General features: G+C 39.2%; 2 protein-coding genes across 2 annotated transcripts in view; both read left to right on the forward strand.

Moving 5' to 3' along the window:
* The window catches only part of LOC307151640 (uncharacterized protein), a 124,663-nt gene extending 115,423 nt beyond the window's left edge, over nucleotides 1-9,240 (forward strand). Inside the window, exons 83-87 of the mRNA XM_079859754.1 lie at nucleotides 19-96; nucleotides 205-352; nucleotides 7,391-7,540; nucleotides 7,649-7,721; nucleotides 7,810-9,240. Of these exons, the coding sequence (XP_079715880.1) occupies nucleotides 19-96; nucleotides 205-352; nucleotides 7,391-7,540; nucleotides 7,649-7,721; nucleotides 7,810-8,005 (645 nt within the window). The 3' untranslated portion in view covers nucleotides 8,006-9,240. The remainder of the gene's footprint in view (nucleotides 1-18; nucleotides 97-204; nucleotides 353-7,390; nucleotides 7,541-7,648; nucleotides 7,722-7,809) is intronic.
* Nucleotides 9,241-11,427: 2,187 nt separating this feature from the next.
* LOC307151812 (uncharacterized protein) overlaps nucleotides 11,428-15,646 on the forward strand; it is a 115,316-nt gene continuing 111,097 nt past the window's right edge. The window contains exon 1 of the mRNA XM_079859989.1: nucleotides 11,428-11,564. Within this exon, the coding sequence (XP_079716115.1) occupies nucleotides 11,483-11,564 (82 nt within the window). The 5' untranslated portion in view covers nucleotides 11,428-11,482. The remainder of the gene's footprint in view (nucleotides 11,565-15,646) is intronic.

Raw genomic sequence — 15,646 nt, forward strand, 5'->3', positions numbered from 1 at the left:
AATGTTATTTCGCCTTAGTATTTTTTAGGTCTTGGATGGATTGATGGGATGGATAAAGAGCAAGCCACAAAAGCCTTGACCCTGAATTTTCCTGACGTAAGATGCACATTTACATTATGTAATTTTAACCTCTCAGTTAATAGTTCAAATCTCTCTTCACTTTTTTTTCTTTGAATTCTGTGCTTTGAACTCAATTCCCTTTAGCCCAGGGATCGATGGATAATTGACCTGGTGGCAAATGAGTACCTGGGCGACACAAACGACCCCATTCAAATCAGAGACATTTATAGAGAGATGATGGGGGATGTGCTTTTTAATATCCCCGCCCTCCAACTGGCAAAATACCACAGCGGTGAGAAGCAATCATTTACTGATTCATTCATATTTAACTATAGCAACTGTGTAAACACTGTATATAGTTAAAGGGTTTCATCATATTTGCAGAGCCATTTAACTCTTTTCCTGCCAGTGTTTTTTTTTTTTTTTTTTTTTTTTTTTTGTTGCCAGCCACCACCAGCATTTTTGATAATTTTCACAAAATTTTCATGGCCCTCAGAATATTTGCTTTAAAAACCTCTGCTTTAACGAATGCGCATGCGTCGCGTCTGAACGCGTTGTTGTCTTTGGAGCTCCATCGATTTGATTTATAATTCTTGATTTTTCTCTTTAAACTCACTTACAACGAACATTTTCTACTTTTCCTCACCTCATAGTTACAACGCGGACTGTTGAGCAGACGCGTCTCAAGCCTATTAGTGATCCAACATCGGATACTCTTATAGGTTACTCCTGTGGATCACGGCTGAATGCGTCTTCTCCACACTCACTTACAAACAAACATTTTTTCACCTATCGTGCGTCTACTCTACACCCGTACCACTAAAAAGACGGATTATATCCAAGACTTCAGTCATAAATTAGTATTAATATTGATAGCATCACTGGTAGCGTCGTTGCTAACTTACTGTCAATCTGTTAAAATGGCGAATATATCAGATGTAAGTAGTCTACCTTTTGGTGCAGGTGAGGACACATTTGAGCTGCACGCACTGCAGTCTGAACTGGAAGCTGTTGAGAAACAGATCCACAACCTTTTAGTGAGACAAGCCGAGCTGAGAGACCGGCGTTTAGCTCTTGAAACATCACGCGCCGATGCACACAGCGCCGAGCTGAGAGACCGGCGTTTAGCTCTTGAAACATCACGCGCCGATGCACACAAATCAGTGATTAACGTTACTAACCCGCTGACTCCGACCTCGTCTACTCCGTGCGTTTCTCAGCATCGGTCCCGAGTGCCGAGGTCGCGATCAGCCATGGGTCTCGTTCACTCCGGCTCCAACACGCCACCACGAAGCCTGGATGGTTCCGCAGCGGAAGACGCGAGTCAGGTCTAGACCAAGACTCTCTCCGACCCCTCCCGGTTTTCGAGATATCCACCCAAAACCGCTTCTCCCCTCTTCGCGAAACAGAACGCGATGCTGTGATCATCGGCGATTCCATCGTTCGGCACGTCGTACACGCTACGTTAGGTAAAAGTAAGGTGCACAGTCACTGCTTTCCTGGTGCTTGTGTTTCTGAAATCGCTGCTCGCGTTCCCGAGATTCTGAACGGTGACGAGCGCGTCGGAACTGTGGTCCTGCACGCGGGAGTGAACGACATCAGGCTGCGCCAGACGGAGGTTCTGAAGAAAGACTTCAGGAATCTGATCGATACGGTACGCAGCACATCGCCTGAAACAACGATCATTGTGACAGGACCGCTTCCCACGTACCGACTAGGACATGAAAAGTTTAGTAGATTATTCGCGCTAAATGAATGGTTAATGTCATGGTGCAATGAGCAGAAACTGCTCTTTGTAAATAATTGGAATCTGTTTTGGGAGCGTCCTAGGCTTTTCCGTGCTGATGGCTTACACCCAAGCAGATTCAGAGCGGATCTTCTGTCGGATAACATCTCCAAAATGTTAAATACCTTTTGACTAGTAACCAAAAGTCCAAATCATAGTCTCTGCTGCACCGATTTAACTAATATAAATACTAGTGTAGAACATTGCATAGAAACTGTGTCTATTCCTCGTTTAGTGAGATCAAATAATAAATCTACTGCAGGATCTAGGATAAATCTAATTGTTATTAAAACAGAAAATGTTGCTATTAGTAAACAAAAACAATTTCTAAAGCTAGGTCTTCTAAACATTAGATCACTCACACCTAAGGCAGTTATTGTAAATGAAATAGTCTCAGATAATAGCTTCGATGTACTTTGCCTTACTGAAACCTGGCTTAAACCAAATGATTATTTCGGTCTAAATGAGTCTACTCCATCAGGATACTCCTATAAACATGAGCCCCGTCTGATTGGTCGTGGCGGCGGTGTTGCAACAATCTATAGAGATATTCTCAATGTTACTCAGAAAACAGGTTATAAGTTTATTTCATTTGAAGTACTTGTACTAAATGTTACGCTCTCAGATGTAAGAAAAACATCCCTATTATCTCTAGCCTTGGCTACATACGGTAGCCAAGGCTAGAGATAATAGGGATGTTTTTCTTACATCTGAGACCGCCTGGGCCTTACGCTGATTTCCTAAAAGAGTTTGCAGATTTTCTCTCAGACCTATTAGTCAATGTCGATAAAGCATTAATTGTTGGAGATTTTAACATACACATAGATAATCCAAATTATGCGTTAGGGGCTGCGTTTACAGATTTATTGAACTCCTTTGGGGTCAAGCAAAACGTTACCGGACCAACTCATCGTTTTAATCATACACTCGATTTAATTATATCACATGGAACCGATCCAACCGATATAGATATCATTCCACAAAGTGATGATGTCACTGACCATTACATAGTAACTTGCATATTACGTACTCCTGTAATATATCATGCTGCGTCACGTTATCGATCAGGCAGAACAATCCTTCCATCCACCATAGATAATTTTTCAAATTGCTTATCTGATCTGTCTCAGCTGCTCAGTGAACCCAAACAAACAGATGAACTAGAGGAATTAACTAGCACTATGAGCACCATTCTCTCTGGAAAATTGGATATTGTTGCACCCATTAGATTAAAAAAGGTCAGAGAGAAAAGTAAAGCACCATGGTACAACAATACTACGCATGTTCTAAAGAGAGAAACCAGTAATTTAGAGCGTAAACGGAAACAAACTAATTTAGAGGTCTTTTGAATCGAATGGAAAGACAGTATGTACGTTATAAAAAGGCCCTAAAAGCGGCCAGGGCTGAGCATCTCCGCAAACTAATAGAAAACAACCAAAACAATCCTAGGTTTTTATTTAACACCGTGGCTAGACTAACAAATAAACAGATGTCACCTGAACAAAATATCCCGTTACAGTTCAGTAGTAATGATTTCATGAAGTTCTTCACTGAGAAAATAGAAAGCATCAGAACCACAATTGTAAACGTTCAATCCTCAATCGCGCCTTATAATTCAGCCTCAATTATCACCCCGCAAGAACAATTACAGTGCTTTACAACTATAGAACAAAAAGAGTTAAATAAACTTATCACCTCATCTAAAACAACAACATGTTTATTAGATCCTATACCAACTAAACTACTGAAAGAAGTGTTACCTGTAGTGGAAGAGCCTCTCCTCAATATTATTAACTCGTCTTTAACTTTAGGTCATGTTCCAAGAACATTTAAATTGGCAGTTATAAAACCACTCATTAAGAAACCACAATTAGACCCACATAATCTAGAAAATTATAGACCCATTTCAAATCTTCCTTTTATGTCTAAAATACTAGAAAAAGTTGTATCCGCCCAACTGGGCTCTTTCTTGCAAGAAAATGACATCTATGAAAAGTTTCAGTCTGGATTCAGACCGCATCATAGCACTGAAACTGCGCTTGTTAAAATCACAAATGATTTACTATTAGCTTCTGACCAAGGCTGTATCTCAATACTAGTTTTACTTGATCTTAGTGCTGCGTTCGATACTATAGATCACACAATACTCTTAGATCGGCTACAAAATTATACCGGTGTTCAAGGACAAGCATTAAGCTGGTTCAGATCATACTTATCTGACCGCTACCATTTTGTCTATTTAAATGGAGAAAAATCGATCATAACTCCAGTAAACTATGGAGTGCCGCAGGGATCTGTGTTAGGCCCTCTGTTATTCTCAATATATATGCTGCCACTTGGAAATATTATAAGGAAACATGGAATTAGTTTCCATTGTTATGCTGATGACACTCAAATCTATATTTCATCACGGCCAGATGAAAACGCTAAATTATCCAAATTGACAGAGTGTGTTAAAGATATAAAAGATGACGCGCAATTTTCTTTTATTAAATCCAGACAAGACAGAGGTACTAATCATCGGTTAAAAAAAAACGCCCACAAAACCTCTCACACTACAAATTTAACATAGTAGGATGTCCTGTTACTTTATCCTCTACAGTAAAAGACCTGGGTGTTATATTTGACTGCAACCTGTCTTTTGAAAATCATATTTCATATGTTACAAGAACAGCCTTTTTCCACCTTAGAAACATTGCTAAGCTACGTAACATGCTATCAGTTTCTGATGCAGAAAAGTTAGTTCATGCATTCATGACCTCGAGACTAGATTACTGTAATGCTTTATTAGCTGGTTGTCCTGCATCCTCAATAAACAAGCTACAGTTAGTCCAAAATGCCACCGCTAGAGTTCTTACTAGATCAAGAAAATATGATCATATAACACTAATTTTATCATCACTACATTGGTTACCTATAAAGTTCCGTATTAATTACAAGGTATTGCTACTGACTTATAAAGCCCTAAACGGCTTAGCTCCAGTCTATTTAACGGATCTTCTATCGCCCTATAATCCATCGCGCTCTTTAAGATCACTAAATTTGAGGCTTTTGGTCATACCTAGGATATCCAGATCCACCAAAGGAGGGAGAACATTTTCACATTTAGCTCCAAAACTCTGGAATAGTCTTCCTGATACTGTTCGTTGCTCAGACTCACTCTCCCAGTTTAAAACTAGATTAAAGACGCATCTCTTCAGCCAGGCATTCATATAATACTTTTAATCTTACAGTTAAATCCGACCTCTAGTTTATAAACGCCAGAGGAGAACTGGCCCCCTGAGCCTGGGTTCTCCCAAGGTTTTTTTTTTTTTTCTCCATTAGGTCACCTGATGGAGTTTTTCGGTTCCTTGCCACTGTTGCCTTTGGCTTGCTCAGTTGGGGATATTTGGGGATATTTAATTTAATTAATCAATCAACAATACTTACAACAATAGAAGTTATTTTATGATCAGCATTACCAAACGTGGACGTTTTCCACTAGAAACAAACATTGATATATTATTTTAATTTAATACTGTGAAGCTGCTTTGATACAATCTGTATTGTGAAAAGCGCTATATAAATAAACTTGACTTGACTTGACTTTAAAAAACTAATTCTAGCTTTATGCATTATGTTTTTATCAACACTTGAATGTGGTTAAATTTCATGCAAAAAACAACATTTTGAACAAACAGCATAAGAAATGTTCTGTTACTTGTTTCTGCTTCTTCTTCATCTGTGTTTTGATCAGGAGATTCTGTACTCTTTCAAGAGATGCGTGATAGCGCCCCCGACCATATAACAGTGAAAACACGGAAAAACAGAAATTTCCGTCAATCCGCCGAAAGTGTTGTCATAAATTACGGAAAATTCCGTCAATGTCAAGGAAAAAGTTAGTTCCATTTCAAGGGAACTCGAGCTGCGTCGAGACGCTGTGGGAACGCCTCTGCGTGATTGCGTCGTGAAGCACCTATGAAATCAGCAAGCAACATTTTGAATCGTGTGTCCCTCCCTGCCCTCACTACATTATGAGTGGGCATACACGCGATTAAAGTGTTGTTTGTCTGGGAGCGGAGCATGTACGTCAGCTCTCGTAAAAGATAAAAAAGTGTTCATTCAATTCCCGACGTATAGAAAAGAATGCACTTTCTGGAGTTTTAGCTTCGCCCCTCTAGCTTTTTTCCTCTTGAAATAAATAAATAAATAAAAAGGAAGAAAGCTTAAATTGCGGTTTGCTGAGGCAGCGCGTATTTGGCTCGGATCGGCAATGCGTAGGTTATGAGTCTGCAATATATCTATAATGCGGAGGGAACTCCGTAGCCCCGTTCTGGCCGGCTCAAGAATGGTTCTCGGACCTAGGGTCTCTCCTCGATAGCCCTCCTCTGGAAAGTGGGTGGTCGAGGCCATCTCACTTGCTTAGGAGTCGGCCGGTCAGCCTTCACCTTTGGCTGTATGGGCTCACTCGACTAGGAGCTGCTTCTAAAGCATTATCGTCAGGGGTTCCCTCCAAGATATTTGTGATGCGGCAGATTGTTAGCCTTGCCGCACACATTTGTGAGGTTTTATGACCTTGACCTCGGCTCCACTCCAGGGGCGCATGTGCTTTCGTCTTAGTGTGCGCAGAGATTTCACACTGACAGGCACTTGTTACTATGGCATCGTGGGTATAATGTTCGCACAGTGTCTCGATGCAGCGTCTTGCTCCATTTTCAGGGAACCAGGGTTACAATTGTATCCTGAGACGTTTTAAATTAACTAAAACTAATATGTTGTTTATGAAATTTAAATTTTAACAAAATTATTAACGCTACTGCTCAAAACTTTGGAATGATTTCTGAAGGATCATGTGAATATTCAGCGTTGATCACAGGAATAAATTACATTTAAAATATATTCAAATAGAAAATAGTTATTTTAAATTGTAATAATATTTCACAATATAACTGTAATTTAATCAAATAAATGATCTTTAAAAATCTTGGTGATTTGAGACTTTTTTCAAATACATTAAAAAATCATAATATTTTTCAAACTTTTGACAGGTAGTGTGTGAATGTGTGAAGCCATTAAAACCTCAGGTATCTTTTCTTTTCATATAATTTTTCCCCTTTATTTAGTTAATAGTTAAATTATGCAAATATTTAAATTAATATATTAAAATACATACATTTTAATGTAAATAATGTACATTAGTATTAATAATTTGTTTACATTTTTAATTCAATATAATTAAAAAAACTTAAGCTCTCATGTTAAACATTTCAGAATGCATGAAAATATTATATATTTAAATTAAAATAAATTAACATTTAGTTATATTATATTAAAACATAATTGTGTTAAATGAATATTAAAGTATATTAATAATTAAATATTAAAATATTTATATATACATTTTAAACCCTCATGTTAATCATTTCAGAATGCAGCCTATAATCATTGAACTGAATTAGAGAGAGAGTTGTGCATGTTTGCATGATTCTTTTGCTCCACAAAATCAGTGAACTACTCTGTGAGTAAAAATGTGTGTAAAACCAAGGAACCCTGTTGTGATTTTAGGCTCAGGAGCGCCGGTTTACCTGTACGAGTTCCAGCATCCTCCCAGTATGATCCAGAAGAAAAGACCCAGCTTTGTTGGAGTCGACCATGCGGATGAACTTTTCTTTATTCAGGGAACCTGCTTTGCTAAAGCTCATCTCAAAGCAACCGGTAAGACTCGTGATTGCAAAAACCATTGCATTCTTTACCAACACTGACATTTTCTGAAAGGGTTTTAAATAAGTAGTAAAACATAATTTAATGGTTCAACCCCTTTAGCTCCTTTCACAAAGGAAGAGGAAGAGCTATGCAGGACTGTGATGGCCTACTGGGGGAACTTTGCACACACTGGGTAAAATATCCGTCCTGATTTTCTCTCTCTGTGTGTAGAAGAACAAAGTATATTGTTTCTGCACTCTAATATGTCTATTTTTCGGCAGGTCTCCGAATGGTCCGGGTCTGACACACTGGCCTGAATATGAGGATGAGGCCGAGGATGAGGCTGAGTATCTCGGCATTGGACTGGAACAGAAAACCGGCAAGAACCTGAAGGGAAAACACTCTGAGTTCATGACCAAGACGCTTCCAGATCTAATACTACAAGGCAGAGAGAAAAGAGAGCACTTAGAACTGTAAAAAAATATCTTTATCTTGTCAAAAATGAACACAAAGCACTTGAATGTATGAATAACACAAAATAAAATGACTGTAATTTTAAAAATTTAAATAGATAACCTGAGAAAATCAAATTAGCATTGATGCTAAAGTTTGAATTTGAGTAACTTTAACTAATCTTTTTGGCACTTAAAAATAAAAGCTGGACAACATTTAAGATTTTCCTCCATTTTATTGAAAACAAACGAAGGCTAAAGATGCAAACCTCCCTGAATTTGAATGCAACGAGGTGCAAACTAGTCATGAATTTGCGCTTCGAGACTTTGGCAAATTTAAATAGACAACAATAATCCAACTATTGACAATATTGCCAAATAAGCAGATTAACATCACCCGTACCGGATGCTTGACTCACTAATTAAGCTGTTTTGATACACATAAAATGATTATTGACACAATTATTGACAACATGTTTTTACTTTCAATATAATTACGAACTTAAAAATAAGGAAATTAAAGAACAGCACAAATGTATAAATTACAGTTTTAGAATTGAAGTCAACATGAAACAGCATTCGCAACCCATTTGTGAATCAGTGAATCAGGACATTGAACAAGGACAAACTTTAACTTGATTTTATCCATTGGGAATTGAGAAATTGAAGTAAATAGGCTAAATTTTGACATATAAATTAGCATGTTTCCACAAATGCTTTGAAATGTGATTCAAATAGTTAGCAGCCAACATAAGCAGCTTAAATTACATAATATTTCAAATAAAATCAATATAGTTGCAACAGCACAAATGTATAAATTGCAGTTTTAGGCACAGTGCTTTGTTAAATTGTCATTAAAATTGGAAGAAAACTTGGAATTGAAGTCAACATGGAATGGCATTCGTATCCAATTTGTTAATCAAGACACTTAATGATAAAAAATGGGGTCAGAACTAGGGATGCAAATTTCCGGTAAATTTCCAGAAACTTTCTATGGGAAGAATTTTGTAAATATTCCAAGTTGGAAACTTAATGGGAATTCATTGGAAATTTGTGGTAATTTATACAAACTGTCTCATATATAATTTTTTTTTTTTTTTTTGTAAATATTCCAAGTTGGAAACTTAATGGGAATTATGGAAATTAAAGGGAATTATTTGGAAATTTGGGGTAATATATACAAACTGTATCATATAAACATTTTGTATGGTCATAAGCATGCAAACTATTACAAATAAAAAAATGGCTTTTTTGACTTTGATTTATTTGTGAGTTATTTATTTTTATTTTTATTTATATGAATGTTTTGAGCAGGTTCATATAATTTGCATATCATTTGCAATCATTATTTCTAAAACTATTAGGTATACTGTTTAACTCATATATGTTAAATAATAAAATACATGGTTAAAAATATTTTGGACTGGCAATTTAAGTAAAAATAAACACAAACAATCTTTCCACCATAAACCATCATTTCCACCACTTTCCACCACTACAGTTTTTAAGAAACAAAATAAGAATAACCAATGATGTGGATCTGTATTTTAAATCAAGTATTAATAGTTCATTACTTACAATATATGTGTGAGTGACTGATAATAAATATAGACCTGAGCAAAAATGAAATGCTAGGCAAAAATCCCAACTCGTGGCATTTAGCAACTTGCATTATGAAAAAATGCATTAAGTTCATGAAGTATTAAGATTTATTTTGTTACATGATTAGGTAGCCACTGATGTTGTTGACTGATACATAATCTTATATAATCAGTTTTACAATATTATATTGTAATAAAATACATAAATTGAAAAGTGGTGGAAATGACATCTTTGAAAGCGCTCTTCAGAAAAACTGTTAAAAATAATAATAATCCATGGAACTCTAAAACTGCCCACTGTTATATTGTGTTAGAAGACAAATTAATGAAGCTAGGAAGATTGTTTTAAGAGAGTGAATTTTCCATAACCTTACAGTGCCAAAAGTGCTCCAAGTTGGAGAATCACCCATGTACACAATAATAATCTTTTACATTGTAATTCTTTTATTTTTTGGCTAGTTTGTGTGCTGCTGCACGTCCCTGTGTGTGTAATAAGCAGAGTGTATGTAAACAAAGTGAGTTAGTGAACAGTCCATTTCACAGACTTAGCACTTATCAACAGGTCTTATTTTTAACCAATACGCATCTTACCTGAACACTTTCATGATTCCTCCAAAGACCCATGAATTTCTTGGGGAAGAGTCGTCTATTATCAGGATGAAATCTCCAACAGAAAGATTTTTCTTTAGGCCCTACTTGAGTCCATTTGACGTTCCTGAAGCAAAGGTGAATATTCACGCACCCATCGCTTCCAGAACAGGTCACAGGATACTGAATTTGTTTCCATTTGCGACGTGCATTTTTTTTTTTTAAAGTCCAGGAGGTAAAGCTGGTTGCCTTTTTATTAATAACAGGTGATTAGGTGTCAAGGGTTCAAGATCTGTGGGATCATCTGTTGTAGTGGTCTGTTGTTTATTAATGCTGCTACTTCACACAGGCATATGCAAGCTCTCATCAGTGAATGTTTGTTCTTTAAGCACAGATCTCAGGATTTTTCACTGAGAGTAATATCCACTGTATTCCCTTTTACATGAGAATAATTTACATTTTTGATTGGTTCCATTGTTAAATGGCTTTGGGCAGTTCAATCTCAGCACCTGAAATTAATACCATTGTCACTTCTCATGATTGACACCTGACCTCTCCTGCTCACAAAGCATCGGATGACATTTAAACATGAGTTTGTGTCCAGTGTATGTGCAACTTCAATATGCACAGCTCTTGTTGTCAGACAGATAAACAATACACCATATCTTTTTTCATTACTTCTACATGTACCTTGCCTGACTTCAAACGGTCCAAAGTAGTCTACCCCCACATTGGTGAAGGGAGGTTGATCTGGTATTATTCTGTCATGTGGCAGCTCTGACATCTTCTGCTCTACAGCCTTTGCTCTGATCTTTCTACATGTCACATATCTGGAGACAAATGCATATAGTTGCACAATGTCCAATTCTCTTATGTCTGTTAAGATTAAAGTTGTTTTAAATCATCTTGAGGCCACATTGGAGTTTGCCTAGTGGGCCCTGTGTTCTTGTTAGTTACAATGCAATACCGTATTATTAACTACAATACAAAATAATAGGCTACAAATAATTAGCAACACAAATTTGTGTATTTGATTTTTCTAAAAACAGCCAAACTGTGTCACATTTATGAATAACATAAATGCACGTCCATGAAACCCAAATATTCCTGAAAATAGTGATCCTCAAAGAGCTGAAGATCAAAATATTACATTAATTTTAAGTTTATCGCTTCAGTTTAAAATCGTGGTTTTTAAATAAAATCTGGCAACCACAGTTCCCATTGCAAAGTTCAAAGTGTGGCCAGATCACGCAGTTACACTTGTGCTTGTGAACGCTCATTCTGCAGCGGGACTGAGACTGACTGTACACGGCATGGCGATGAGGGAGTCTGTCGTGCTTTCACTCTGCATGCTGATCGCACTGACTCTTCAAAACACTGTGAAAGCAGAGGATGGTAAGTCAGATTAATGTGTCATAATGAGTGCGTTTACTTGCACAACAGTACGCTACCCGTTTTCTTGTCAAGCTAAGATAATGGCATTTACACAAGCGTTGAAGCAATCGTGCTTTCACGGGTTTACGTCAAAGTAAACGGACATGCATGCGCACAGACCACGCCAATAGAACGCATGTTACATTAGTTTAATAAACGGTAATGGGGTATTGTGTGGGGTGACAAGAATACAATATTTAGTTAGGAATTCAGAATAAGAAATCAAATGACCATTTGTGTTTACAAGTTGAGAAACCAAAATAATATCATTATTAAATCAATTTGGAAAAACTAATCTTGGTTATTCCAAATAAAATAACTGGAGATTAAAATTGTGTTTGTAAATTAAATGCCTGCAACATCCTTGATGTGTCATTACAAGTGCACAGGTCATGTGAGTGATTCCTTCAGAGTGAACACGAGTGAATCTGACTGCAGTAGATGTGAAAGAAATGGATAAAAATGATGTTATTTCAGCCAGCGCAAATACCTGTATTTACATCCTGTTTTCGGTTGAAGTCCAAAGTAGTCGATTGCCGAGTTCACGCGCGTGATCATTGGTAACTAAACCTACGCGCGTGAACTCGACAATCGACTACTTTGGACTTTAACCGAAAACAGGATGTAAATACAGGTATTTGCGCTGGCTGAAATAACATCATTTTTATCCATTTCTTTCACATCTACTGCAGTCAGATTCACTCGTGTTCACTCTGAAGGAATCACTCACATGACCTGTGCACTTGTAATGACACATCAAGGATGTTAAGAGGCTAAAAGCAGGTTTAAATATTGCCCCTTTGAAGTCAACAGGGTGCAAATTTTAAAAAGAGGATAACACGGTGTAGGCAACACCGATTTTTGTCGTTGTTCTCTGTATTGACAGCACTCCAAATTGACAAAAAAATGAGCTCAATGTTAAAACTGACCGGAGTTCTCCTTTAAAAGCTTGTCTGAATAGATGTGTTTTCAACTGTGATTTGAAAACACTCAACACGGTAATGCTTCATAAGTGTGCTTGAAGTGCGTTCCACAGCTTTGGGCCCTGGACGGCAAATGACCGGCCTCCAAACTTTTTATATTTGAACTTGGGAATGACCAGAGAGGTGTGTTCAGAGGAGCGCAGAGTTCTGACTGGTTGGTAGACCGTTACTAATTCAGCGAGGTAGGCCGGGGCCAGACCATTGATGGCCTTAAACACAAACAGCAGGATCTTATACTCCACCCTAAACCGCACCGTGAGCCAGTGGAGCGAGCGGAGGACTGGTGTGATGTGTGAGCGTTTGGAGGTGTTGCAGAGAAGGCGTGCTGCCGCGTTTTGTACCAGTTGAAGCCGATTGAGGAGTGATTGATTAAGTCCAGTGTAGAGGGCATTGCAGTAGTCTATCCTCGAGCTGATGAAGGCATGAATGGCTTTTTCAAGGTCAGCTCTTGACAAGAATGGTTTTACCTTACTGAGGAGCCTTAGCTGGTAAAAGCTCGCCCTCACAACTGCACTAATCTTTTTGTCATACTGCAAACTTTTGTCAAAAATAACACCCAGGTTACACACAGTGGGTGCAAACTGAGGTGTTAGAGGACCAAAACTGAGAGAACTGTTGGGTGAGTCCAGGCTGAACAGGATGTACTTAGTCTTTCCTTCATTCAGATGAAGGAAATTCTGCGAAAGCCACTGTTTGATGTCCTGAAGGCATTTATGGAGAGGGTCCAGGGCAGAACGATTGCTCAGAATCACAGGAAGGTAGATCTGGAGGTCGTCTGCATAGAAATGAAATTGAACATTGTGATTGGAGATGAGTTGACCAAGTGGCAGCATATAAAGTGAAAACAGAATAGGACCAAGAATGGATCCTTGAGGCACACCGGATGACACGGGGGCAGCTGAGGAGGAAAAGTCATTAAGCATTACTGAAAAAGTTCTGTTAGTGAGATATGAAGAGAACCAATTGAGCACCGCGCCCTGCAGACCGATAGCATGTTGAAGACGGGAGATGATGATGGCATGATCCACGGTGTCAAATGCAGTGGTCAGGTCCAGTAACACCAAAACCACAGAGCTTTTACTGTCCAGGGCTCCAAGAATGTCATTATTGACCCTCAGTAACGCTGATTCGGTGCTATGTCTAGACCTGAAACCGGACTGAAATTTATCAGCAATGACGTGCAGTTGGAGGTGAGACTGAAGCTGGGACAAAACAAGCTTCTCCATCAATTTAGACAGAAATGACAAGTGAGATATTGGGCGGAAGTTGGACAGTATGGAGGGATCAAGGTTGGGTTTCTTGAGCAGCGGTCTGACAATGGTGTGTTTGAGAGCAGTGGGAACAGTTCCCAAACTAAGACAGCTGTTTATGAAGGAGACAAGGAAGGGACCTATGGTGTCAATAGCCTCCTTCAAAATCCTGGCAGGAACAGCATCAAGAGGGCAGGTGGTAGGCTTCAACTCATGGACAGCTTTTTTGAGGTCCGCAAGAGTAACTGCCTCAAAGTTCTCCAGCACACATTGCACCGCTCAGGAGGACATGGCAACAGCAGGGGCTTGTGTAATGGTTTGCCTAACAGACAAAACCTTGTCCAAAAAGTATTGTTTGAATGCATTGCATGTATTTTCAGATACATCATTCAAAGCAACAGACACAAGACTGTCTCTAAACATCTCCAGTGACACCTGCAGTCTATCCTTCTTCCATTTTCGCTCGGCCTGTCTACACTTACGCCTGAGGGCCCAAGTTGTATCATTTAGCCAGGGGTCCAATGGACCTTTGGTCATCTTTACCTTGTAGGGCGCAACAGAGTCCATAATCTGGGAGCAGATGGTTTGGAAGGAGGAGAGGAAAAGGTCAGGACATAGAGGCGATGCCAATTCAGCAGTAGAGGTGAGATCAGAAACAGAGAAGGCAGCAACAAAGTCATCAACTGTAGATGAGGTAATGATGCGATGACGATGGGGGGCAGTGGACGTGGGTGCAGGAGGAACAGCACAGATGTCAAACCGTATGAGAGAGTGGTCAGAGATGGGAAAATCCAGGACCTCACAAATTGACACTGTCACTCCACGAGAGATGATAAGGTCAAGAGTGTGACCTAACCTATGGGTGGGACAGGATATGCACTGGGTCAAATCCAATGAATCTAAAAGTGCCTTAAAATCGTGAGCAGGTTTATCAGAGGGGCAGAAAACATGAATGTTAAAGTCACCACAGATTAGAATATTGTCAAACTTTGCCAGAAACTCTGTCAGAAACTCTGAGAACTCATTTAAGAAATCCCTATTTAATTTAGGCGGCCGATAAATTACTGCATATAAAATAGGACAGGGCAATGTGAGCACAAATGCTTGTAACTCAAAGCTGGGATACCCTCTAGTGGACAGCTGGCGGCACTTCTGTGTGTGGTAGCTATCCCTCCGCCCCTACCCGTTTGCCTCGGGGTGTTTAGGTAAAGATAGCCAGAGGGGAGGAGTTCCGAGAAGGTACTGACGTCACCTGTGAGTAACCAGGTTTCGGTGAGGAAAAGCAAATCCAGATTGTGAGAGGAGATGACATCATTGAGGACAAATGTTTTGTTATTGAGCGATCTGGTGTTACAAAGTGCCATGCGGAACGTAGTCGAGTTGACAGGCGGCGATGTCACAGTGGAATTGGACGGAGATTTCCTTGGACGCAGCTCCGGGTGGATGTTTTTACGCGGCGGGGACACGGAAATGGAATGCCAGTGTCGAAGCCAACCGGCCGAAGCCACCGGTAGCACTCCCGCGATCTTACAGCACTGCCAAGTCCTGATCGATCTCCACTCCTCGGCGACGGAGAATCCAGGTGAGTCCTCAGCCTCCGTGTCTCCGACCGTGTCTTCTGCGGCGCTTACTGCCTGGTAGCAGACAGACAGTGCGTCTCAGGAAAGGAGGAATTGATGTCAACAGTGGCGGTGGTGGTTTGAAGGACTGGGCATTTAGGAGGCGATTAGTTGTAAAACGTAATTCCAGCAGCGTAGTGCAATCATAAACAATAAACGACGAGACGGTAGCAAAAACAAATATGAAAAAA

The sequence above is a fragment of the Squalius cephalus genome (genome assembly GCF_949319135.1).
Source record: "Squalius cephalus genome assembly, chromosome: 23".
In the NCBI taxonomy this organism is placed as follows: Eukaryota; Metazoa; Chordata; class Actinopteri; order Cypriniformes; family Leuciscidae; genus Squalius; species Squalius cephalus.